Source organism: Protopterus annectens, chromosome 1.part2, assembly GCF_019279795.1.
Source record: "Protopterus annectens isolate FY-2018-M chromosome 1.part2, PAN1.0, whole genome shotgun sequence".
NCBI classification, from domain to species: Eukaryota; Metazoa; Chordata; order Ceratodontiformes; family Protopteridae; genus Protopterus; species Protopterus annectens.
In genome coordinates, this window is record NC_056727.1 from 443,992,836 (window position 1) to 444,018,381 (window position 25,546).

Sequence of the window (25,546 nt, forward strand, 5' to 3'; positions counted from 1 at the left end):
ATATTGCCTCTGTTGTGCGGAAAGCTTTCTGTGTGGGCCACCTCATTAGGAAGGGTATCTCATCTAGAGACAAGGAGGTCATAGCATCCCTGTATTCTTCTTCTCTTATAAGACCCATTATTGAGTACAATACCACTTTCGGCATGTACCTTACAAACCACATGCAGCAGCAATGAGGTTCCTCACCAGGAGAATCCAGGGCCTCATACATCTGCCATACACAGATGGGCTAAAAGCCCTGTCCCTCTCTTCAGTCTCATACAGACTCCTCAGAGGTGACCTCTGTCTGGCATACAAAGCGATCTCAGACCCCGCTTTGATGGGACTGCTGCACATCCGCAAGTCAAGCTCCACTCAAGTAACCAGCACGCATTACCTCAATCTGGTCTGTGACATCAGTAGAACTTGTTGGTGGGACAAATTTGTATTCCAGAGACTCCCCCTTCTGTGGAATAGATTCCCTCTGCACGTCAAGCAGCGTATCTCATTAACCCTTTTTAAGCACAACCTGGATAAGTGGATGGGGAACAGAAAATACACCCCTGGGATTCCACCTGTGTCCCTGCTGGACAGGGGCATTAAGTGCTGACTTGTAGGAACATGGGCTAAATTCATGGCTAGGCTTGTAAGGGCCTCCAGGCCAATAGCCTAGTTTACTTCCTATGATCATATGAACCTTTTGCACATCCCCAAAATGGACAGCATCAGCACTGCTAGATTAAAAGACGTAAATTTTGCTTGTGACATAAATAGGACATGTTAGAGAGACCAATGCGTTTCTCAGAGAATTCCCATTTTGTAAAACAGGTTCCCCATCCATATGAAGAAGAGTTCTCCCTGTCTGTATTGATCCGCAACTTGGACCTATAGATGGGTAATTGCAAAGTCACCCCTGGTTTGGTACCTGCGTCTCCGACGGACAGAGGCAGTCAGTAAATCACCCCCTGTATAAATAAAAATTTGGGGTCACATTTCAGTTGCATGGCTAGGCTTATAAAGGCTGTAGTGGTAGTTGGCCTAGTATGCACCTGTGAACCACATATTACCATGTCAGGAATGCCTTGTGGCATTCCTGACATGATGATATGTGGTTCACAGGTGCATACTGGTGTTAAGTGCATTAGTCACACACATACTTGTAGTATTTTGTTACTTCATTGCCTCAGGTAAAATACATAGTCTTGAAATTGAAACATATATTTTCCATTTAACTCCAAAGTCTTTCTAGAAGTGAATAAGAAATAACATGTTTTCTTGGATTGTTAGTGCAGTAACTACTACTCCATTCATACACAACTGTGAAATTCTTGTTCAGTTTGTACTGACATTCCTAGCTAGCATTTCTTATCTGATTAGTTTCTTTGTCCTCAGAAGTAATTTGCACTTTACTCTGTTTTGTTTTTAAGCATTCAGACGTGATCCCTATAGTTCAATTTGTAACTCTGATTTTTATACTTAATTTTTATTTGGTTCAAGGTTGTTCTGTCTCATTTTCTTTTAATTTAGTATGACATCATACTGCTGTTTGTTCCTATTCCATACTAGTACTGTGCTATATATGTTATTAACACTATGAATCTCCATAACGATCTGTGCAGCATCTCCTTGGAATACCTCAGGTGCTACTTAAATACCAAATGAAAATCTCAAAATGTATTTTCTCTTGAAGTAAAAGTATACCTCCTTGTACTTTCCTTTATGCTTAATTCACAGGAATCCCTGGGCAGAATCTAACTCGGAAGCCACTTTGTTCATGGAATGGCAGACACTTTTTTTTCAGTTGTATGAAGCAAGTAGAGCTCTCTCTTTTGATAGCTTTGACATCTTATGGGTCATTGTGATTTTGAAATGTCTGGTTCCATAGTAGTACCCAAGTAGCTCAAAATTCGGTAAATTACTGCTGCATTAACCCAAGCTATGAGGGTTATAGCCTGCTTAGGATATAACAGCCAGTCCTCCAATAACCTGTGCTCCCTCCACCTGTACCCAGGCTGCTGGTTTTCTCCATTTGGAGCGCATGGAACCAGCAGCCTGGATGTCAAAAGCTTCAGCATTTTCTTGCCACCCTTTTGAGAGTGCTCCTCTTGCTTGCTTTAGAGGATCAGCAGCCTGCTAATGGTTTTCCATTGCATAGCAGATATGTTCCCTTTGAGGAAGACCTTCCAAAGTGTGTTACTTTATGTGAAAAATGTACTGATTTCTGTAAGAAACATTATTTTGATGGGAAATGTGTGTTTCATGACACTGTCTCAAGACTTGCTGGTCTGACTCACTGTTTAGCCTTCTGTTTTTAACTTTTAGGTTCATATAGGTTCATAGTTTTACTGTTTGTATTTCTATTAATCGCCTTTTGTTGAACAAAAATTGTTCTTATTTTGTGGGACTTGCTGTGTTTCATTGGGGGCAAGTGTGTTTGGGGAGAGTCCTTGTATATTTTACTTGTGAACACTATTGCCAACTTGCTTGTCATCGACTCGTTCTAGCAGCATAACCTTGGAACAACATACTGGTCCAGTGGTTTTGCCTTCTTCCAGACTCAAGAAAAAAAATTTAAGAAGCTTTGCCAACACAGTGGGATCAATCTGCGCCTCACCCGTGGTGGAAGACTCTGTTGTAGCCATTACTAGTATCTTTTTCACTTTATTCTCCAAATCCCTCTGGTATAGACCCTTCAGCTAACATGGTCTGGAGGAGAGCCATGTCCTCTCTGGCTTTTTGGCTGCCTTTGACGGGCATGAGAGTGCCACTCTCTTCAGTCTCCGAGGAGGAAGTGTGGAGTGCATCCCTGCATAGCTGGACTGAGACCTCGTTCCCGGGGTGAAGCTGCATGTGAGAGACCGTCTCTAAGGATGTCCCTATAAAAAAAGAGACAAAAGATTAAAGATTTATTGTTTTCAGACCTTTTCCTGTAGATAAGAGAGAGTTCATTGACTTGGTTGAAGGTTTATTACAGACATTAAAACCTCTTAATGGTGACTGGAATTTTTGTGAAGTCAGTTTCTGAAGATTACTGTCTGATCAGGAAAGGGATTGGGAAAGGGCATCTTCTATTTTTTTCTGCCCAAATTCCTAATTTTGATTATTTGGAAAGTATTTCCATTGATTCTCCTGTGGAAGATTTTTATTTCTGAAACTATGTAGAATTAGTAAGATGTTTCAGTGGGAGCATGCTGATATTCCAGCTTCTTTGAAGAAGTACTGTGATTTATTATAAGGTGAATTTCCACTGCCTGCTGCCATTCCTCCCCTTTTACCAGCTTTGGAGTACGTTGCTGTTGCTTCCAGTTTGCCTAATGGTCAACCCACAGCCCCTAAAAAGACTTTAAAGTTCCTCAGTCTTACAAGTATTTGTTTTCTTATTCCATTTCTGATCCTGCATGTGTTTCTGAAGTCCTTCTGCAACAAAAAATTTAGTTAATGCTAATCATTTTCCCTCTGACAAGGCTAGGAAAGCTTTTTGAAAGATTTGCAAAGAGAATTTATTCTTCTGCCACTTTAACCTTTAAAATTCCAAACGATCAGGCTTGCGTTTTGACTTCTGTTGACTTTATGAGAAACATTGCTGCCAATTTTTGTTTTTTGGAAAGTAAATCCTCTTTGAATTCTTTATTTGGTTCTATTTCCCAGGAAACTAAACCTTTTTAGTGTATTCTTACGCTTGTACTGATTGTGTATCCAAGGTAACAGCTTATGCTTCTGTTATGAGAAAGTTTGCTTGGGTGCATTGACAGAAACTTTCTTAAGGTGTGAAGTGTGAAATTGTAAATACTACTTTGGATAAGGAGGTCTTGCTTGGCCTTTTGCTACTCAGGTACTCAAAACAGTTTGATGAAAACAGGAAATTGATTAAGGGGTTACTCTGATTTTCTGCCTTCTTTCTGTAACTTTGATAAAACATTTGCTGTAAACTCAGATTTCTTTTAGAAAAGCAGAAGTAAACAGTCTCAAGAGAGTGCTTGTTCAGAATGGTACACTGTTTAAGCCTCTTTTCTTCCCATGTAATCCCCTTTCATCCTCCAAATTAGACTTGCGTGTTTCCCAGTCCTCAACCAAATGCTTAGTCTGGGAGCCATGAAACTAATTCTTCCAAATAGGTTTTAAGATTTTTTTTGGTGCCAAAGGAGGGTCCTCTTAAAAGACCAGTTCTGGATCTTTTCTTTCCAAAGTTTAAAACGTTGTCCCTGCAAACCTCGTTGCCTGTCATTTCTCATCCTTTTTTTGGATAAATCTAGACTTGAAAATGCTGATCATATTTGTGTTGCCACCAATTTCAGTTGTTTTGCAAGGTATTACCCTTTAGGGTTGTGTACTTTTCCAAGGGTGTTCACAAAATAGCTCCTGTGACTACCCTTTGCAGAGGGCAGTGTTTCACATTTTCCACATTTAAAAAGCTTACTTGTATTTGCAGTCTTTCTCAGTGTCAGGAGTCCTAAGTCTCCTTCTCAATGTAGGATTCCAGGTCAACATCCAAAACTCCTCCTTGACTCTGCAAAGGATAGTGTACTTAGGGTCTCTTCTGGATCCCTCCGATGCAAAAAGCATTCCAACTTCAAGAAAAAAGAATTGTTCATGAGCAGTATTCAGTGTTTCCTGGAGTTTGATTCTTGTGACTCCCTTTACCAGATTACATTTGAGAAAATTTCTGTGGTTCCTGAGAACAGTATGGTCCCAACATCTTCACCTCTTGACATTTCAAATTCTAGTGTTGGGCTTTGTGAAGGTAGTTGCTTTGGTGGAGGGGCCAGATATCATAGAATCCAAGTCTCCCCTTTTCTTTAAGCACTCCTGCACAACATGTAACAGAGCATCACATTTTGAATGTAGAGTTGCGTCTGTGGGGGTTAAAGTGCAAGGTCTGTGGAAGAAGCAGGACAAGCCAAGGCACATCAGTGTCTGAGATGTTGGCTGTTGTATATGCTTACAGTTCTCTGCATCATCTGTGATCTCCGGGGCCACTTCAAGTAATCACAGACAGCACCGCAGTAAAATGGTACATAAACAGGGGAGGTACTACATTTTAACCCTATGCTTGCCTGGCTGTGGTAGCTTAGGAGGTAACAGTTCAGTACTGTTTAACCCTTCTGGCTTTTTGTATTCCATCAGAGCTAAGCATTGGGGTAGACAAGCTGAACACAACCAGGACAGACCCTCATGAATGGAAGCTGAAAGAGGGGGGGAATTCTAGGAATTGATCCAGTTGTGGGGGACCCCCCAAGCAGATCTGTTTGCCTCCTTTCAGAACATACAACTGAAGAAATTCCGCTCTTGGATTCATTGCAAGCAGGTCTGAAAAACACTTTTTTTATTCTCTTGGATGGGAATATACCTATATGCATTTTCATCCTTTCCACTGATTTTAAAAGGTCACTCTGAAGGTTTAGAATAACTTTGCAAGAATCATGGTGGTGACTCCCTTCTGATCTAGGCAGCAGTGATGCTCCCTTTGTATGCAATTGGTCAAAGGCAGTTACCACAAGCTTTCTCACTCAAAAGATATACCCGTACAAGACAAAGGATTGTTTGATTTATTCCAGCCTCCAACAACAGCAATAACTATCAAGATGATTCAGTTTTAATACCTTTTAGGCACCTTTTTTCTGAAAATGTGCATCAGTTGTTAAAGGAAGCAAAGAAATTTGCTACTAGAAAATTTTATATTGGCAAATGGAAATATTTGTTAGTTGGTGCTACACTAAGAAGCAGGGCCCATTTGGGGTTTCTGTACCACTTGTTTTGCAGTATTTCTGTGAGTTAGTTGTTATCCTGTGGCCTTTCATTCTCCCCCTCCTTTTAAGATTCATTAGTCAACCATTTCAGCATGTCTGACCCATAGATCCTCCACTTTTATCAGTTTTTGGTTAAGCTTTTCTTGAAAAGGGTTTTACATATGTGCCCACCTAGAAAACGTGTAGCACCTACCCTAGGATCTTAAGTTTGTTTTGGAAACATTATCTTTAGCTGCTTTTGAACCAACTTATCAGACTGATTTACAGTTCATTGTTTGAGAACAAGACCCTCATTTGTGCCTAAAATGGCTTCAGAGTTTACATTAACTGATGTAAGGGGATGATCTATGGCCAGATATTTCTTTTCATAAACCGGAAGAAAGGATTCTTCTGGACATGCATAGGTTGCTCAGGTACTATCTTGACAGAACTAAACGTTTTCGGAAAACTGAACAACTGTGTATTTGTAATGAAAGTAAGAAAAAAGGGAAACCCACATCAAAGATTGCTTCCACTGATTGTCCCTTGCTATTTCTTTTTGTTATTCCCAAAATAATAAGATACGGTCAGCGCTTTTTCTCTGAGAACCTTGGCTTCATGTATGGTTTTTGGTAAAGTGGTACAGTATAGAAGTGTTGTAGAGGCAGCTGTTTGGTTATCCATACATATCTTTACAAAATACTACAAACTAGATTTATTTTCCAAGTCTGGAACAGGTTTTGCAAAGTCTATTCTCCAGGGGATCCTGGCCCCTCATTCCTATTCTTCCCAGTCTGTTAGTTCTGTTATTATACCCATATAGCTTAGGCTACTGCAGCAGTGGTTTGTGAACAAACACAGTACAATTGTTTAAATTTATAAAAGTAGTTGTTTGATTAAATTACTGCTGAAGTAGTGGTTCCCACTTTCCACCCCCCTTTTTGTGTCTGTGTTTATGCTAGGGTAAGGATTTGAATATCTTTACTTAACTTTACCCACCTTATCAGAACTGCAGCCTTCATTTTACAGTTGGCAATAAATTTCTGACACTTTTTGCACCCATGCTGCTGCTTTTTTTTTTTTTTTTCCCCACTTGAAGCTTGCACAACCAAGGGTGTGGGTGTGGGAAGCCCAAGAATTTGGAAGACTGGTCAGCTGTTATATCCTAGGCAGGGTATATAGCTTGGGCAACTGACGCAGTGGTCTAATTGAATATCTGCTGGCATGACAAGTTTACTTACACAATGGTACTTTCTTAAAAATTGTCTTGAGCTCAGTGTGGTTCAGATTCTTCTCAGTTCTACTCCTCAAAGCTACTTTATTTATTTATTCTTGGTGTTTGTACTACCAGTAACTTTAGAGGATGTATTTGACTTTTTTAAATTGGCGAACGGACCATGTCAGTAATCAGTCTGTGCATTTTGACCTTATTCACTGTGTAACTATGTATTGAGCACCTTGTGGACTACCTGGAATTCAGTCTTGTGTTTGGTATTCTGGCATTTACACGTAAGCACTTTGCAAATAAGTTCTGTACGATGGCTTCATTTCACTCTGGTTTCAAATTAATCCTTATGAATTTTCGAGCAGACATTACACACTATACCAGTGTTTAGTCTAAACGCCACAATTTGATTATCAGCTTTAAGACCCCTGTCCGGATTTCCATCTTACTTTATAGTTGTACTTTTCATATAATTTTCTTTTAAATGTGACAAAAGCACAGCTTCAGTCACTTGTACAAGAGCAAGTCTTTTGGAATTGAGGTAGGCTTTCACCGGTGTAAGTCATTTACACTGAGAACAAATATTTTGGAATTGAGCTGGCTGTTTCACCCTCTTGAAAACTCTGACATATTATACACCTTTAAAGCTTTTTCCTCTGAGACGTGAGGTAGCGTAGCATATAGTGTAAGTGGAGGCTTCTGAGAAATTCTGATGTTCAGAAATAAATTCAGTTAATGATACCGTGACTTGAAATCACTGACATACCTCCATAGAGACACCAAGAGGAGACTGGTGCCCAGCATAGTACCATAGTCCTAGCAAGAAAAAAATGTATTCATTTTTTTTTTGAGTCATTTATAATCGTGTTTGTGTAATTAACTCTTCCACTATGTTTCTGTTATATAATTAACAATACATTTTAAAATCAATAAAGTAAGGGTTCCACATCAAGTGCTTCTGGTGGCATTATATAATAAGTGTAATGGTAAAACAGATGTGAGTGTATAACCATAGTGTGCAAAGCTGTAACGGCTGTTATCAACTTCTCTCCGCTAATTTAATTTGGGATGATTTCTATCTGGCAAACCATATGCATCACCACAAGAGAAGTTTAATTTGTGACTGGCAAGATTTTGAATGTGGTGTCAAGTTTCAGACTCGGACAACAAACCTCCAAATTGTGCTTCACTTGTTTTAGGATTTGCCATTGTGCAGTATTAAGTATATGTAATACTTAAAAAGTTATTAGATGCTTTGCATGACCTGTGCTATATTGTATATCAAAAAAACGTATTCCATCTTCAGAATTGGAAGCACCGATTCCTATTCTAGTATCTTCCCTTCTTGGTTATTGCATTGTCCTTTTTTGTCTAAAACAGCTGGTACTGTCTTATTCCACATTAAAAACCATAGGAACATAGTGTGAGGGAGTTTTTTTACAGGATCTGTTTAGAAACTTGTGGTAGGTTCTCATTTGCTCTCATTTAGTCTTACGGAATCGAGGCCTTTTTCTGTAAGCATCTCTTAAATATATTTATTTCAAAGAATCTGTCTTAGCTGGTTTCAGAGTTTGTATTAAGTTGTAATTGTTTTTTAATTGATTTATTATGTTACCATAGTGTTGGGGTTTACCATTTTTACTTTATTTGCTTGATTTTAACATTTAGTGCCAAAATTTAGACACCTAAGTAAGTAAATAAGTAAGTCAAGGTCAGTTAAGTATTTTTAAATAACTGTACAATTTGTTTTGTTGTAAATTAATATAAAATGCATTTTGTCTTCCCCCAGCGGCTGCGTGAAGGAGTTGTCAAAGACCTTGAACGAGTAGCTCGCAAACAGGAAAACCAGCAGTTGGTTGAACAACAAATTGCTTTGACTAGGATGCTGGAAAAAGAGAGGGATAAGGAGCTTTCTCAGCAGAAACAAGATTCTTAACTTACTCTTAGTTTGGAAAAAAATGTTTGTTTCTGTTCAAGGTGACATCTAAAAACTTCATTTTTGGTGGAAAATTCATTTTTGTGTGGAAGATATATTCTAGAAATTGCATCCATTTTGCTGAGCTCTACAGAATACATGGAAGGACTATTGGAGTTACTTGCTCTTTTTATTTAATTAGTGGATGCTGCTGTTTATCAGTAGCAAATACAGTCATGAGCTCTGTTTAGCAGAGCGGTTGGTTTTGTACATTTGGATAAGTGATGGATGATGACTTGGGTATGAGGGGGCTACCTAGTCACCGTCTTGATGAAGATGCTACGCGCACATCAACATCAGAAGGCCTGGAAGAGGGAGAAGTGGAAGGGGAGACTCTCTTGATTGTTGAGTCAGAGGACCAGATGTCTGTAGACTTTTCTCACGATCAAAGTGGAGATTCTTTCAATAGTGACATTGGAGAAGAAGGTGAAAGTTCATGGAGAGATGAACTGACCTATTATTGCGACAGATGTCAGAAATGGATACCTTCAAGTAAGAATTAATTTTAAGTGTAGCCCTTTGCAATAGCATTTTTGTTTCTTTTGTAGCATTTACGGTAAAAGTGAAAAGAAAATGAAAAAAAGAAATTTGCTGATATCCAGAGAGCAGTTTTAGTTTAATGCTGCAGCTGTAGTTGCGGAGCTTTAAACAAGAAGCCACAGCAGTGCTGTCATTTATAAATGGTGATATTCGATAACATCATAGCAGGAAATCCTCCACAGGTTCATATTATTTTGCATTATCTGAAGAAAGCATAGCTAAGTTTTGTTTGCTTGCATATTCTGAAACAGTTAAAATTGCAATACTGTGGGGAGTTGGGCTTGAGTGTATGCTAATTCAGGCTCCAAAACAAGAGTTTGACAAGCCAGTTACTCAAACTGAGCTTGTCATTTGTGTGATTTAGCTCTGCTTCTGTTTGCATTTGAGAGTTAAAGTCCGGCAGAGCTAGGTAAATGAAAAAATAAACTTTTTGGTCAGCCACAGTAGTTGGTGTAGTGATGAGAATATGACACACCACTTTAATGCTCTGATTTGGCTCCATATTAAAAATATGAATGTATTGGTTTGTCCTGGTGTTATCCTCTGCAACCATATCTAAAGTAATGTTGGAAATCAAATTACTTGAGCTAAAATAAAGATTTTACAATATGCTAAATGCTCCAGGGCTAAATGTAAGGCCTTGTTAAACAAAGTATTTGAAATTTAAATATTGAATGATTTAGCAGCTTTTTGCATGTTGCTGGGAAGGATGGAAGTCTTCATTTATTTCTTATGACTTTCATAAGCTGATGTGGAATACGAAGACTCTTCTGGTATTTTTTTTGTCAGCCATCAGCCCCCTACTGGCAACTTTTCCCCTTTCATGGGAAACAAAGGAGGGGTTGTTAGTAAAGAGCTAATGGGGGTGGTTTACATTTTTTCTGTTTCTTCACTGACCTTAAGTAGCATGCACCTGGCTATGCGCCAGGGAAAAGAGTGCAGTGGAACATTCATGGAGGATGTTCCTTCTACAAGGAGCGTTGTCTTCAGGCATCCTTGCACCTTCCCTCACAGCATAAGCGGTAGTCTCTGTGGTGTCCATCAGGGTGATTGCACAGTGAAGTGGATCCCTGAGGGCCCACAAACCCCAACTCCAGGAGAGATGTGCATGCAATACCCTGTTATTTTTATCTTTCCATGTCTGGCTTCTCCATCTTGGGGCTGCTAATTGAACCCTACTTGCTTTTGTGACAGGGTTCCATACTGTTGCATTATGGAGGCAGACTAATACTGAGAGATGTTTGATGCCAACTCAGGCTGCTATGCCTTTGTGTTGGTTCTCTGTGCTTTTTGGAGGTGACTGTGTATTTTTAGTGCATCTGTGGATTGTGCTACACACCAGACATGTCTCCTCAAACTAAAGGAAGAAGCCTGGACAAGAATGGAAGAATCGTCATTTGTCCTGCGTAACATTTGTTACCTTTTCTTTGTGTTATTTACATTTCACATTTCAAAAGTATGCGTATTATTCCAGGCAACAATAGTGGGTAGCATTGTCGCTTCACAGCAAGAGGTTGCCTGGTTCAATTCTTAGCTGATGTGCTTTTTGTGTGGAATCTGCATGTCCTTCCTGTGTTCATGTGGGTTCCCTCTGGGTGCTTCGGTTTCCTCCCACATTCCAAAGATGTGCAGAAGGTGGATTATACAATCTAAATTGGTTATAGGTATGTGTGTGTGGTATGGAAGAACTACGGCAGCAGGGCTAGCCACCCGGCGGTGTAAACCTTGGCTGTGATTGTCACTGTTGAAGTGACATACTGACCCCATGTGCAAAAGTGGGGAAAAAATGGATGATGGATGGATTTTAAATGATTTGTGACAGTCAGGCATTCATTGCTTCTCATTCCTGACATTGTAGAATGTCAAAAGGGAGAGGGCCGTGATCATAACAGCTATAACCCATCGGGAACAGGAGATTTTTTTTTAAAATGCCGAAAATCTGCCCCTCCCAAAAAAATTCTCCGGTGACTGAAGTGCTTGTGGTTCTCAACTGGAGTGCAGATATTCCAGACATTCCTTAGCTAAGTTTGCATCCAGGAGACATTATGCGTGGAATGCACATTCGACCTGTCTGCCTTGTGGTACTCTTGAAACATGATGAAGTAAATTCTTGTGCCCTTTGTCGGGTAAACAAGCATTGACGGCTCACTCCATCCCTCCCTGGCTGGCTTTTCCAGCTTCCTGGATGTTGTTTAAGCCTGGATATTTTGGGAGGTAGAAATGGCCAAGCTTTAGTTTATTGGAGCTGGTGGGATGAGTCTGGCATATTCCCGTTCCTGTACAGCAGGAGCATTGCACTCTGTTTTACTGCATTCATTGTTTCATACTTTTTTATCTGTCTTTCATAGACATAGCACATATACATTATTGTATAAAAGAAGTCAAACCATGTTAATTTTTTTCATTTACATGCATTACATTACGTATACATTTTGTTTATTTATAAAAAGTCTCATTTAGTCCAACAGTGCATAAATTATTCAATTGCTGCCTTCCCTTAAACCTCACTCTGCCTCCTGAACAGTATTTTACACACATTTCCACAGATTCCATTTAATTATATATAATTTGCTCCTTTCGTTTCCTAAAGATCCATTTCCACTTACCAATACATTGGCTCCATTCCCAGTCTTATGCAGTAAATTTCATCCCCCTCTTGCTTATTTTCTGTATCCCTACTTACATTCATCCCTTCTATTCTTTCTCCATTCCCATGTTGGCTTAGTTCTTAGAATAACTTCTGCAGATTTTTATGGTGGTTGCTATTCTCCTTAACGATCTGCATCCAAAATTCCATTCTCTCCTTATTTCTTAAACTTCCCCCTTGCTTCATCATCATCCCTTTCCACTTTGAATTATAACCTACTTGGATATGTATATGAGAATTTACATGATAGTTCTAAAATATAAAATATGCCTTCAAATCGTGTAATCCTAAGCCACTTTGTTTTATTGGGAGGCTCAACTTATCCCACTTAACTCTTGCCCTCTTCCTCTTCCAGATAATTTCCTTCAACTCTTTATTAATTATTATCCATAACTTCTCCCGTGGCTGATAAAAATATGCCTGACCCATATATAAAACTAAAGGGACTAAAACGTTTTCACTGCTCGTATCTCGCTCTTCATTTCCATAAACAAGATCTTCCAGTGTTTCCATTTTTTTTTATCTTTTGTTTAGTCTCTTCCCGTATACCATTAGCTGCTATAACAGATGCCTTTTTAATTCATACTCCTAAATACTTCATCTTATTGTGTCCCCGTAAATATTGGTATTGCTGGACTAATTTGTGTGTGGGAACATAATCTACAACTGTAGCCTTTGTTTTATCTTCATTAATTTTGTATCTCCAAAAGACTTGAAACAGCCTCAAAATATTCCACAGCAACGAGAAGTCCTTTTCTGAATTTATCAAGTACAAAATAATATCATTTTCAATTAAAGCCTGCTTTTCTTGATTACCATACCAGTTATATCCTTTAATTTCTAATTCCCTTGTATTCCTTGCCAGTGGCTGTAAATATAAAGCAGTCAGCAAAGCTACTGAGATTTGTCTGCATACATCAACTGGACATAAGCTGATTTAAGTATATTTCCTGCATTTTATTGTGGTTTTATAATTTGGACTGATTCCTCAGATCTAGCTCTGTTGAAACTGTCTTGTGTGTATCTCTGAAGCTCTGCACTAGTTGCTAAACTGCTTTGAAATTCCTTTAAGTGTTAATTAGCTTGGGGGTTTCTGATAACATTAAAACCTGTGTTGGTTACACTTCTTGTAGTCATTTTAAACAGAGTTGCTTGCTACTGAGATTTGTCTGCATACATCAACTGGACATAAGCTGATTTAAGTATATTTCCTGCATTTTATTGTGGTTTTATAATTTGGACTGATTCCTCAGATCTAGTGTCTCCCCCCCCCCCCCCCGTTCTTGGCAGTAGTTTAAATTTGGTGGCTTTTGCAGTGCCCGCCCCACTGTAGATTTGATCTAGGACACTCCCCCAGTCCCATCTCTTTACCGCATTCTATCTAATAAACCCTTTCTGCACTTGCTTTTAGTCCTTTTTAATTTAATTACTTTTTTTCAAACTGTGTGTGGACTAATATTGCTACATACTCAAGTGTGCCAGCTTGCACTGCATGTGAATTGTTTTTACTACTGTTTTTGCTACTTTTCTGAAAAAAAAAAAAAAAAAAAAAAATTCCTGCTTTTACTGTATTTGTATTTCTTCCTAATTTATTTTGCTTTTGTGTCATCTTAAAAGTACTCCGTTGTATTTATTACTTCTTGGTGCAACTCATTCTAAGCCTTTTAGTTTAAGCACTTGGGCTTCAGACCAGTTGTTTTACATTAAGAAGGTTTGTGGTTTGCACTGTAGTGGCAGGACAGGTAGCTTACATCCTTCTAAGTTGGGAACTGCTGATTGAGGGCTCAGTGTCAGTTATTCTAAAAGTGTATTAATTCTGGTTTGAGCACTTGGGCTTCAGGCCAGTTATTTTACATTAAAAGGGTTCGTGGTCTGCACTCTTGTGGGAGGAGAGGCTGGACTCTGCCCTTCTGAGCTGGGAATTTCTGGTTAAAGGCTTATAGTGCCTGCATATTTGAACTGCTTCTTACTGAAATTGGTACACCTTGTTTGCTGTAGCGTAGACTAGATTCAGGCCTGCTGAATCTAGTTTGTTTGTATAACTTAAGCACTAATCCAGGCATTCTTCAAAGTATTCAATTGTATTTATTACTGCTTGGTAGTAACTTGATTAAAGTGTAGCTATCATTCTAAGTCTTTTGGATCAAGCACTTGGGCTTCAGACCAGTTGTTTTACATTAGGAAGGTTTGTGGCCTGCTCTGTGGTGGCAGGACAGGTGGCTTACATCCTTCTAAGTTGGGAACTGCTGATTGAGGGCTCAGTGTCTGTAATTCTAAAAGTGTATTAGTTCTGGTTTAAGCACTTGGGCTTCAGGCCAGTTATTTTACATTAAGAAGGTTCGTGGTCTGCACTCTTGTGGGAGGAGAGGCTGGACTCTGCCCTTCTGAGCTGGGAATTTCTGGTTAAAGGCTTATAGTGCCTGCATATTTCAACTGTTTCTTACTGTAATTGGTACACCTTGTTTGCTGTAGTCCTCTCTTAAAACCTAGTTGCCTCGTGGTTTTGGCGTCCTTTCAGGCTTGTTGGCTGTTGGTGAAGCACCCACCAAGAGGAGAAAACGCTGAGAGAAGAAAGGAGCCACTTTTGAGATTTTAAGTATTTTTCCTCTGTTTATTTGCTAAGTTTTTCTGCATAGTTGCTTAGTTTGAGCATTTTCTGGCTTGTTAAACTTGATTTCTGCATTAGTAGCTGTATTTAGAGCACAACCAAAAGCTGTTTACTGAATTTCCTGTTTGCACTTGATTTTAAAATCGTTTTTTTCTCAAAACTTGCATATTTTCTGTCTTTGGCCTATTGTGTGGGGTCATTTACAGTACTCCAAAAAAAAAAAAAAAAAAAAAAGCTCAGCACTTGTCTTAAAAGCATCTTCTTTTCAGGTTTAGCACTTCTGCATTATACAAAGTCTCTCACTAGCGAAACCCCCCCCCCCCCCCAGGAGTACCCACTTCCTTACTAAGTCCTCTCTTATTCAGTTACACCCCTAACTTCTTAGTTTCTCTAGCATGTCGAAGGGCCAGATGCTGGCGTCCTCCCCTGTCCAGTTGGTGAATCTGGGAATATTGAGGCAATGTTACAATTGCCTCATGTACACAGACAACCCTCTCCTCCTCCCACATAACACAAATACTTGCGAGAGATGCAGCTATTTGGCCAAACTGGAGGCTGAGCTCTCTCAACTCAGGACTGGCAAGACCAGACAGGAGGAGAAGGCAACTACACACACCACAAAACCAGTCTCACATAAAGCTATCACAACAATGAATCAAACACATAAACACACAAAGACATACTCGGAGGCTCTGAGCAAAAATTTACCTAAACAGCAGAGGCCTCCAAAGCAGACACCCAAGCAACTGCCACCTCATGACACACCACAGGCAACACATAAACCACAAAATCAGTGTGCAAAGCAGTCACAGCCCTTAAGGCCAAATACAACACCAAACATACTTGTCATAGGTGACTCCATAGTCAGACACACTGAAGTCCCACTCACCAGGCTGAATAAGGAGAGGGTCACAGTAAGCTGCCTATCTGGCGCTAGAATCCGCCACATAACACAAGCACTCGGGTCACTCCACAGCAAGTACAAATATGACACAGTCATTGTCCATGCTGGTGTGAACGACCTGAGATGTACCTCCCTGGACTACATGAAAAGAGACATAGAGGAGCTCTCTGATTATGTAGCCCAGGCAGGTATGACCCTGACCCTGAGCAGTATCCTTCCTTCACCAAGAATGATGCCACAACATAGAGACAAGATGATCAGCTTTAACAATTGGCTTAATTTCTTGTGTCATTCAAAGGGGATCCAGTGTCTGTCTGCCTGGGATGACATGCTTGACAAGCCACGCTGCTTTGCAAGGGACGGCTTGCACCTGTCACCCTGGGATTCCGGATATTGGCTAAGGCTCTTGCCACCCCATAGTGCCTTTTTAGGCAAGGCTCAAATTCTAAACCTACCACCCTAGAAAACAAAAATGGGAAGAAACTAAGGGTAATGCTGCTCAATGCCAGAAGTCTAAATCTCAAAATGCATGCACTCGAGGCCCTTCTCAGTATGGAGAACATCGATGTCTGTGCTGTAACTGAAACCTGGTTCAAGGCTCCTGAGAGCACCCCGGCACTATCAGGTTTTACCTCATATCATGCGTTCCAGCCCCAAAACCCGGACCACACCACAAAAGGAGGGGGTGTATCCATATTCATCAAGGATACCCACACCTCCAGGTTGGTGGCAACGCACGAAGCATTGGAAACCATCTAGGTGCAATTAACCATAGGCAAAACTGCTCTACAATTTGTAGCATGCTACAGGCCACCCTCTCAAACTCAGGAACCCCACACAGCCTTCCTGAAGACCCTGGAGGGTATAAATGTATCTCCAAACACCATTATATTGGGTGACTTCAACTACCCGAATATAGACTGGGAACATTACTCAAGCCCCAACTTTTTAGCCCAAAGGTTCCTGGAGTTCATAAATTCAAATGCCATGGAACAACTAGTCACCGTTCCCACAAGAGGAGAAAATATACTAGATCTCATCATCACAAACATGGGGACAAAATGCTCCACACCGGAAGTATATCCCTCATTGGTGAGATCAGATCATAAACTAATCTCACTGGAAATTCACATCCCGCCCCCACCCCAAACAAAAAAAACCACAGTGAAGAACTTCTCTAAAGCAAACTTCACACTACTCAAGACTGGTGTGGTATCCTTCAAGGCCCCGAGCCAGTGGAAACCACAACCCAAGCTGCGGAAGCCCTTACAAATGCCTTCTACGAACACCTGCAGGACTGCATGGATCAGGCAATCCCTAATAAAACCAAGACTCTTTCCACCAAGGGCAAACGTCCAGTCTGGTGGACCCCAGCCATAAACAAACTTTACAATAAGAGGAGAAAGCTGTTACATGATAGAGCAAAATCCATAAAAGAGAAGACACCCGTGATCATTATTAGTAAAAAAATACGAGCACTCATAAAATCATCCAAGGCCAACTTTGAGAGAAAAATTGCCATAGATTCAAAAGACAATCATAAGGCCTTCTTCAGCTATGTTAGAAACCTGGGTGGAATCTCCCAGATATGCTCAGAATTAGTCCAAAATGATACAAAAATCACTGAACCCACAGACATTGCCAACATACTGGCAGACAGGTTCAGTGCAAACTTCACCCCCCCCCCCAAAAGGAGAGATAACTATCCCAGCGGAGTGTAGCCTCCCAGACATCTCAAATGCGCAGGTAAAAGCTGCTCTCTCTAAAGCTAAAAACACAGCATCAATGGGACCGGATGGTGTCCCCGACTGTGTGCTACACGAACTCAATGAGGAACGCACATAAGGCAGCTGTTTAATCTTAGCCTTACCACAGGATACGTGCCCAAGGAGTGGCGTATGGCAACTGTGGTCCCACTCCACAAAGGCGGTGCCTCTACGGACCCTGGTAATTACCGCCCCATAAGCTTAACAAGCCTGGTCTGCAAAGCTATGGAGAGGATCATAATGGAACTCATAAACAAAGACATAGGGGACTTGCAGACATATAGGGGACTTGCAGACATTGGACCCGACCCAGTTTGGCTTCGTCAAGGGCAGATCATGCCTTTTGAACTTGGTCGACTTCTTCGAAACAGTCACCAAGGCCATTGATGAGGGAAAGGCAGTCCATACAGCCTACCTTGACCTTGCAAAAGCTTTCGACACAATACCCCACTCAGGTATTATAGAGAAACTTACCAGCTTAAATGTAAACCCATATGTCACAAGATGGGTTGCAAACTGGCTAAAGGACAGAACCCACAGGGTCAGAGTTGCTGGCACCATGTCAGACTCCAAGCCGGTCACAAGTGGTGTCCCACAGGGCTCAGTCCTTGGCCCTCTGTTGTTCAGCATCTACTTCTCAGAAGTACAGGCAAACATAGGAGGACTATGGCTGACAAAGTTTGCAGATGACTGCAAACTGGGCGCCATAGTGGAAAGTACATCGGACACAGATATCCTTCAGAAGGGTCTCACGGAAACTGATAGCTGGTTGCCAGAGCCATGGCCTGAAGTTAAATGCCAAAAAAATGTATAGTCATACCCCTCGGGAAAAACAAGGTAACCCCAAGCTACCATATAGGTGGCAATCCACTAAGCACAGAAGAGGTTATCAGGGACCTGGGGACCCAGGTTGACAGTGGCCTTTCTTTTGACACTCACATTGCTAAAGTGGTTAGAAAGACCTTCTACATTGCCCACCTGATCATGAAGGGATTCACATCCAGATCAAGTGAGGTCATTGTTCCCCTGTACTCTTCACTTATCAGACCAATGATCGAGTACAATGCCCCATTCGGGACGTATCTCACCCGACACCTGCAGCAATTGGAGAGACCCCAAAAGTTCCTCACCAAAAGGATAAAGGGATTCCAAAATCTGTCATATGCTGCCAGACTGAAGAAACTCCAGATCAGATCTATTCAGTCGCATACCGTCTGCTCAGAGGTGACCTGTGCCTGACATACAAGGCCATGTCCAACCCGGAATTAATGGACATGCTCCACCTCAAAAAATCCAAATCTACCAGATCCACTAGAGCAAGTGACTTAAACCTTAGCACGGATATAAATAAGACATGCTGGAGGGATAGATTTGTCACTCAGAGACTCCCTATGCTGTGGAATAAAATCCCGGTCCATGTGAGGCAGAGCACCTCGCTGGCTCTGTTCAAGAGAAATCTTGACCGGTGGATGGGAGATCGTAGGTTTACCCCGGGAATCATCTCTGTGTCACTGCTGGACAGAGGCAAAACAAACTAATGGGCACAATATTTTTTAACATGAGGGGTGGCGTAAGCCACAAAACTTTGGGCTAGGCTTATAAATGCCTTAGGGCAGATAGCCTAGTATAAACCTATGAACCTATGAACACCTGCCTGGTTCCTGTGTTCAAACACAGCTTGGAGAGGAACCCTCCCACTTTCAGTCTTGCCTCCAATCCTTCATATATCGTCATAATTAGTCTTGTTATTGAACAAGGGAATGCAATTGCTCCATTGCAGTATTCATAAAATCCCAGCTTACTCTGTTGGATGCTTTCTTTGCATCAAGACCCACCTCTGCTTCTAACCTTGACATAATTATAAGTTTTCCATGAATATTTCCATTTGTGCTCTTTACTGGTTTCCACATTTCTTAGCTTTATACATTTTTTTTTTAAATTTCAGAAATTTCTCTAATTCCTCTACATGAGTATATCCGTTTTTTTTTCTTGTCATAGCCTCTCTTTGTTTGGTGACAACCCTTTCAACATTCTTTTGCCTAAGTCATCATGCTAAAAGTGTCTGTGTTCTGGAATTATCAGAAATAGTTGCTTAGCAGCAATCTTTCTAAAGTCGTACAAATTATCCATATATTCTCTTATGTTTTATTTAGTACTCTGCATTTCTGCCTCTTTGTTCTGTGAGCTTTCTCTTACTCTGCAATATGTTAACCTTTGTCAGCCCCTCTGAGTAATTCTTATTGCTTCTTAACCATATCTTGTTCTCTTATTTCTACCCCTTTTTAAACTCCATTTTCATTTTATCCCACTTACTTGCTGTAATTTCTGAAGATATTTCTGTCTTCTTTAATAATTCTTAAATATTTTCCACTACACAATCCTTAAATTCTTCTCTTTTAACAGGTAGGTGGAAAAGAACCAGTATCTAATTTTTTCTTTGGTACCCTGTATTTTTATCTCTTTTTTTTTTTTTTTTTTTTTTTCAATGCATGATCCGAAATAGGTTTTGGATATGTGTTGAAGCTTTCAATTACATTTTTCAGGAACATGAGCATTTAATTTCTGTTTAGTCTAGCCTGGTTTATTGTACCTTGAAATATGTAAATTCTGTCTGAATTTCTACTACTGACTTCACAAGTTCCATACCAGATATTTTCAGAAAGTTCTTCAGAAATCTACCCTCTTTTGTTATATTTTCCTTTTTAGGTTTCCCTTGTACATCCTCACTATTGCAAATCAATTTCTGTTCCCTATGCACTAGTAATATGTCCTGCTGAAAGCTGATTTCCACAGTTTTCTTTAGTTCCATAATAGCATTTGGTGAAATATAAAAACATGCTTGCAATTCTCCTCTTTTGCCAGTAGCCCCTTGCTACCACAAATCTACTATTATTGCCTTTTTTCTTCTATCAGTATTGGAGCCTGTCTAGCAATTAGTCTAATTACGCCTCCTTTCATTTGCCCCTGATATTTTGTTGACTATCCATCCTGAAATCCTTTTGTTGTAGAACATGTTCAGTTCTTTCCAAATGTGCCTTCGACAGCAATTCTGTTTGCTCTTTGGATTTCTTAATACAATTCAGTATCTTTCCTTTTTGTTTAAAGGCTATTTTAAATATTATGGATAACATAGCCATCATGCAAAAAAAAAAAAAAAAACTGTTCCCCACTGTTATACACGTCAGTTTTTGAATACGTATTTCACACACTGATGTTTGGCAAGCTGATCTTTTATATCTTGTCTCCATATGAACTTGTCATATTTTTCAAGACTTTGTTTTAATGACAACCCTAAAATAAAACTGTCATTTTCAAAATACCTCCATCCTATCCTGTATTAATATAGAACAAACACAGAAAACTGTGTAGTACTTCAAAAAATGAAATGTAAACATAGAAAATTTTTCCCCAAATGGATAGCTGCACCAACAAGCATTACCTTACATGAAATTAAGGTTACCCATGCTAAAGGCCATGCTACAGCCTATGTCCACACTCCCACTGCTTGTTGTCTGTTGTGTTCTTAGCTCTGTTCCCCTCCCAGATGTGAAAAACAGTTTGTATTCCTTTAGAAAACTTTTAGCCCTAAGCAAAAATGCTGTGGTTATCTTTAAATAAAACTAAATTGCATACTGTTCTATTAAATGCATTAAAATATTAAGGCTGTTAGAGAGGCTGCTGTATTTTATTCACTTTCCAGAATTTCAAACTTTATTTTTCACTGAACTGCTTTACATTGTAGCTTTAAGTTTTGCATTTTCCTCAACAAAGAATGCTCAGAATTCTTGAGATTAATTGCTTGCAAATGCAGACAGCTCATCTCCATGTAAATGTAGTCAGCAATGAATCTGTGTAAATTTCAGTCAGAATTTAATATATAATTGCTTTCAACTGCAGGCTTATTGATCCCCATTATTTGCTAACTGAAACAACAGGCTAATATCTTTGCATATATATGAAACTTGGCATTTTTTAATGACTTTCATCATTTTGTCTTAATTTTCAAGCCTACTTACATACAAAAAATACTTGTTATAGCTTAATCCAAGAGCATTAATCTAGACATTCACCATTCCCAAAAGTAAAATATCTTGATCCTAGATGTAATAAAATCAGTGCTGTCCCCCCCCCCATTACAGCAACCTACAATCGCAGCATATTAACATCAAAATTAGTTTGTCCAGCATTTCTTCTCATGTTCTACAGTAAAGCCCATATGTCTTACAACTGAAAAGTGCTTTATTTTTAATATGTTTAAGACATGCAATGGTCTCCCCCCACACACATTTGTTACCCTTGACTACGCACTATGCAAAACTGCTTTACTGTGTATAACCTGCAGTTTGTTATGAAATGTTTTATACAAATTCTAATAACAAAAGTTATTTTACTTACTTTTCCCTTTTTAGTGTCTTTCGTTACATTAATGACATAAAGTGGGGTGTATACTTTACAGCCCACCCAGAAATTTAACACTCAACAAAAGTTTAGTCTTTTTCAGCCACTTTCTCTTTCCAAGTCATATTTCAGAAATGTGATTGATGTTTTATAGTCTCCCAGTTATTCACTTCATTTCACCCGGATAACTGGTTTAAAAGCCTTTTGTTATTTGCGTTGTTATACTCCTTCAATATTTCATTTATTTTAATCACTTCTGAATACATTTGATTTATTTTTCCACTAAATTACTGGTAGTCATCTCCTGTGCCAAAGCTGAAGCTTGAACTACTGCTTGTTGAATAACTGCAGGATTTTTCTCAGCCAGTGTCTTCTTTTCCCCTTTCCTGATTTGATTTTCATTCAGGTTCTCAAAAAAAAAAACATCTTCTTTGCTGGCATCCAGGCAGTGTACTTACTAGCCAGTGACTGAATTTTACTCAAGCTGATAATATAATTGGCTTTTCTCTGTTTCTTTTTTCAAACTGGGAGAGCTGAAATTAAGCTGTTGATCAGTGTGCAGTCATCTTGGAAGCCACCACATCACAAAATGTTTTATACAAGTACTAGAAAGAACAGAAATTGTTTTGCCTACACTTCTTTTTTCCCTTTATAGGTTCATAGGTATATACTAGGCCAATGACCACTAGGGCCCTTAAAATCCTAGCTGTGCAATCCAAATGTGACCCACAAATTTGATTAGTTGAGGTGATTTAATTATTGCCTGTGTACGTCAGAGACATAGGAGACAGACCAGGGATGAATTTCCGATTACTTGTCCATTGGTCCAGGTTGTGCTCAGATGGGTTTAGGGAGGAGTTCAGTTTCATATGGATGGGGAGCCTGTTCCAGAGATTGGGAATTCCATGACAAACATATCTCCCCAGCTTGTCCTATTTATACTGCAAGCAAACTTTAGGTCTTTTAACCCAGTAGTTCTGATGCTGTTTGTTTTTTGGATGTGCAAAAGATTCATCAAAACAAGGTCCAGGGATGCCTTGTATGCCATGCAAAGTTCATCTCTCAGAAGTCTGTATGATATTGAATAAAGAGACAGAGCTTTGCGGTGATAAGCTTAGGACATTGTGTTTACTCCCTGCATTGTTTTTGTAAGGAACCGTTGTGGACATTCTAGTTGCTGCATGTGTCTGCTCTGGTACATACTGAAGGGGGACATTATACTTTATGATGGGCCAAGTATAATGACCTGTCTGGACCTAGATGTCATTCCTTTGCTTATAAGTTGAGCAACACAGAAGAATTTTTTTACTACTTTGGACACACAATCAAAGGCTAGGTTCCGATCTATATGACTTCCCAGATCCCTGACTAGTTAATCAACTTTTAAGGGTGTTTTATTGAAGATGTAGTTACCCAGGGTGTCAGACTTGCCTAGAGGTATGATGCATTCATTGGTATTGAGGTTTAAGCCATGGCTTTGGCAACAACCGTTTGTCTGTCTTAGACCTTCCTGAAAGGTTTTCTCATCTTAGGTGGATTCATTCACTGCTCCCTGTATGCAATTATCTACAAACTTGGTTAGCCAGAGACTTCTGACACTGGCTTTGACATCTGAGAAGTAGATGCCAAAAAGGAGTGGGTCTAGCACAGAGCCTTGAGGGGACTCTACTGGTGACTGGCTTTTTTGTAGAGTGGCCTCGACAATTCTAACCTCATAGGTCATATCAGTGAGCCAACTAGCTATCCTGCATGTAATAAAGGGGTTTATACCTAGCTTTGTAAGTTTGTTGACAATGCCTGAGTGTGGTATTGTATCAATTGCCTTAGCAAGATCTAGGTATGCAGTATACTCAGTTTTCCCCTCATCCACTGGCCTAGTGACTTTTTAAAGAAGTCCACCAGATTCAGTAAGCATGACCTTCCTTTGACAAAGCCAGACTGGGATGGATCCAGTTTCTGGAGGTCACCTGTGTCCTTGTTGGTAATTTCCATGATAACTCTCTCCATGTTTTTGCAAATAAGACTAGACAGACTAATGAGTTACTATGAGAACATGTTAACAAGAGGAAAGAAAACAAACTGTATAAATTATACAAACAAGTGACTCTGCGACAAAAGTAGTTCAAAGGAGTTTTAACAAGAACAGTGTAGTGCTTTTGTTTGATTACGAATAAACTTCATCAGATTAAACCAAAAGAATCATGTGCCTTCTTTTACAAGTTTAAGGAAATGCGAACGAGACAAAGAAATGCAAAGTAACAAATCCACTTTGATTATTACAAATTAGAATACATTCTTTTAAGTTGCAGCAACCTACAACTAATAGTCACATCACATGAATCAAACTTAAAACAACAACAATGATCACTTACATCTAATAGTCACATCACACGAATCAAAGTTAAAACAACAACAATGATCACGTACATCTAATAGTCACATCTCACGAATCAAACTTAAAACAACAACAATGATCACAGTATAAAAGTAACAAAACAAATAGAGTACTACAGTGTTATCTATCAAAAGATTTCAACTTCAAAAAACTTGTAATGAAATACATTGAGATGGGGGGGGGGGTCGCATGCAAAAAAATCAGCCACCACACCTCCCGTTGCTCTAATAAAACTTTCTATGGTCCACCTCTTGGGTTCTTGGGCATCTGTTGTAATGCTGCAAACTTAAACTCATGACCAGGAAACTGGCTAATATGTTTATACAAAGCATCGGTGACTTTCTTCTTGGATATTTCCTATGTATGCTCATAAATTCTTTGGCACAACTTGCGTTCAGTTTTGCCAGTTTAAGAACCACATCACTGCATACAATTGGCAATATAAACAATGCCTTGTGTGTATAACAACTAAAATGGGCTGGAATTGGAATAATATTTGATCTGAAGTAGTTAACTTCATTTGTGCAGCAACCTGTGGGTATCTGATCCGACTTCGGATCCAAGCCAGCAGTTTTCAACAGCTTAGATCTGAGCTCCTAGCTCCTCCCTCTACCCGTAAACCACTGCCAACCCTGACTGACCTCAGATCTAGTTTGCCACGCTTGTTGTCAGCAGCTGGATTCTCGAGCTCCGTCGTTAGCGAATTTCTGTGAGAAAAAAAAATAGAACATTTTTACTTTTTCTATACTTTTGGTGTGAGTACCGTGTGTTAGGCCTGTACCCGTTTCCCTTGGCTTAAATCTTCTTTAGTTTTTATATATTTTTCCCTCCCTCTCCCTCGCTGGTTCGTTAGGGTCTGTGTGTGTTGCTTAACCTATCTTCTCGAAGTGCACCGAGTGTGGCAATAAGCTTTCACCGGCTGATGGCCACACTCGGTGTGTTCTGTGCCTTGGGGTTGGACACCTTTCCTCTGGGTGTACCATCTGCATGGCGTTCAACCCCAGGGCACTCAAGGACCGGAGATCCAAGCTGATCCTGGCTGGTCTCCTGCCCCCAGATTCGGCTTCAGCCTCCGGTCCTACCGCGGCGGCCACTCCTGCCTCTCTCCCCCCGGCGGGGACTCAACCTCCCGCTGTAGGCCCGGAGGAGAGGGAGGCCAGGAAAGACCAGAGGAGGGAGAAGCACCACAAGCGGAGGGCTGAGGCCTTCCTGGTCTCCTCCTTCACGGATCCGGTCCCCTTGTTTTTCACCGGGTCCTGAGGAGGAGGAGACCCGATCTCCTTCGAGGTCATCGAGGCGGCATTCCCGTCCTGCTTCGGTGGCCTCTTCGAGATCTACGCATAGCCTTTCCGATGCAGACTTGGACCGGATGATGTGAAGATT

At 40.1% G+C, this 25,546-nt stretch overlaps 3 protein-coding genes across 4 annotated transcripts in view; 2 read left to right on the top strand and 1 right to left on the bottom strand.

Annotated features, from left to right (window-relative positions):
* Positions 1–8,879, top strand: part of LOC122792496 — a 140,781-nt gene extending 131,902 nt beyond the window's left edge. Inside the window, exon 3 of the mRNA XM_044060267.1 lies at positions 8,720–8,879. Coding sequence (XP_043916202.1) covers positions 8,720–8,866 — 147 coding nt within the window. The 3' untranslated portion in view covers positions 8,867–8,879. The remainder of the gene's footprint in view (positions 1–8,719) is intronic.
* SNX5 (sorting nexin 5) overlaps positions 1–25,546 on the bottom strand; it is a 1,365,310-nt gene that overhangs the window by 1,128,042 nt on the left and 211,722 nt on the right. The gene's annotated exons all lie outside the window — the stretch shown is intronic.
* The window catches only part of KAT14 (lysine acetyltransferase 14), a gene marked incomplete in the record, with an annotated part of 1,940,697 nt that continues 1,924,035 nt past the window's right edge, over positions 8,885–25,546 (top strand). Inside the window, 1 exon segment of one of the 2 annotated variants that reach the window (XM_044056925.1) lies at positions 8,885–9,397. In XM_044056925.1, the coding sequence (XP_043912860.1) occupies positions 9,130–9,397 (268 nt within the window). 2 annotated transcript variants of the gene reach the window in all.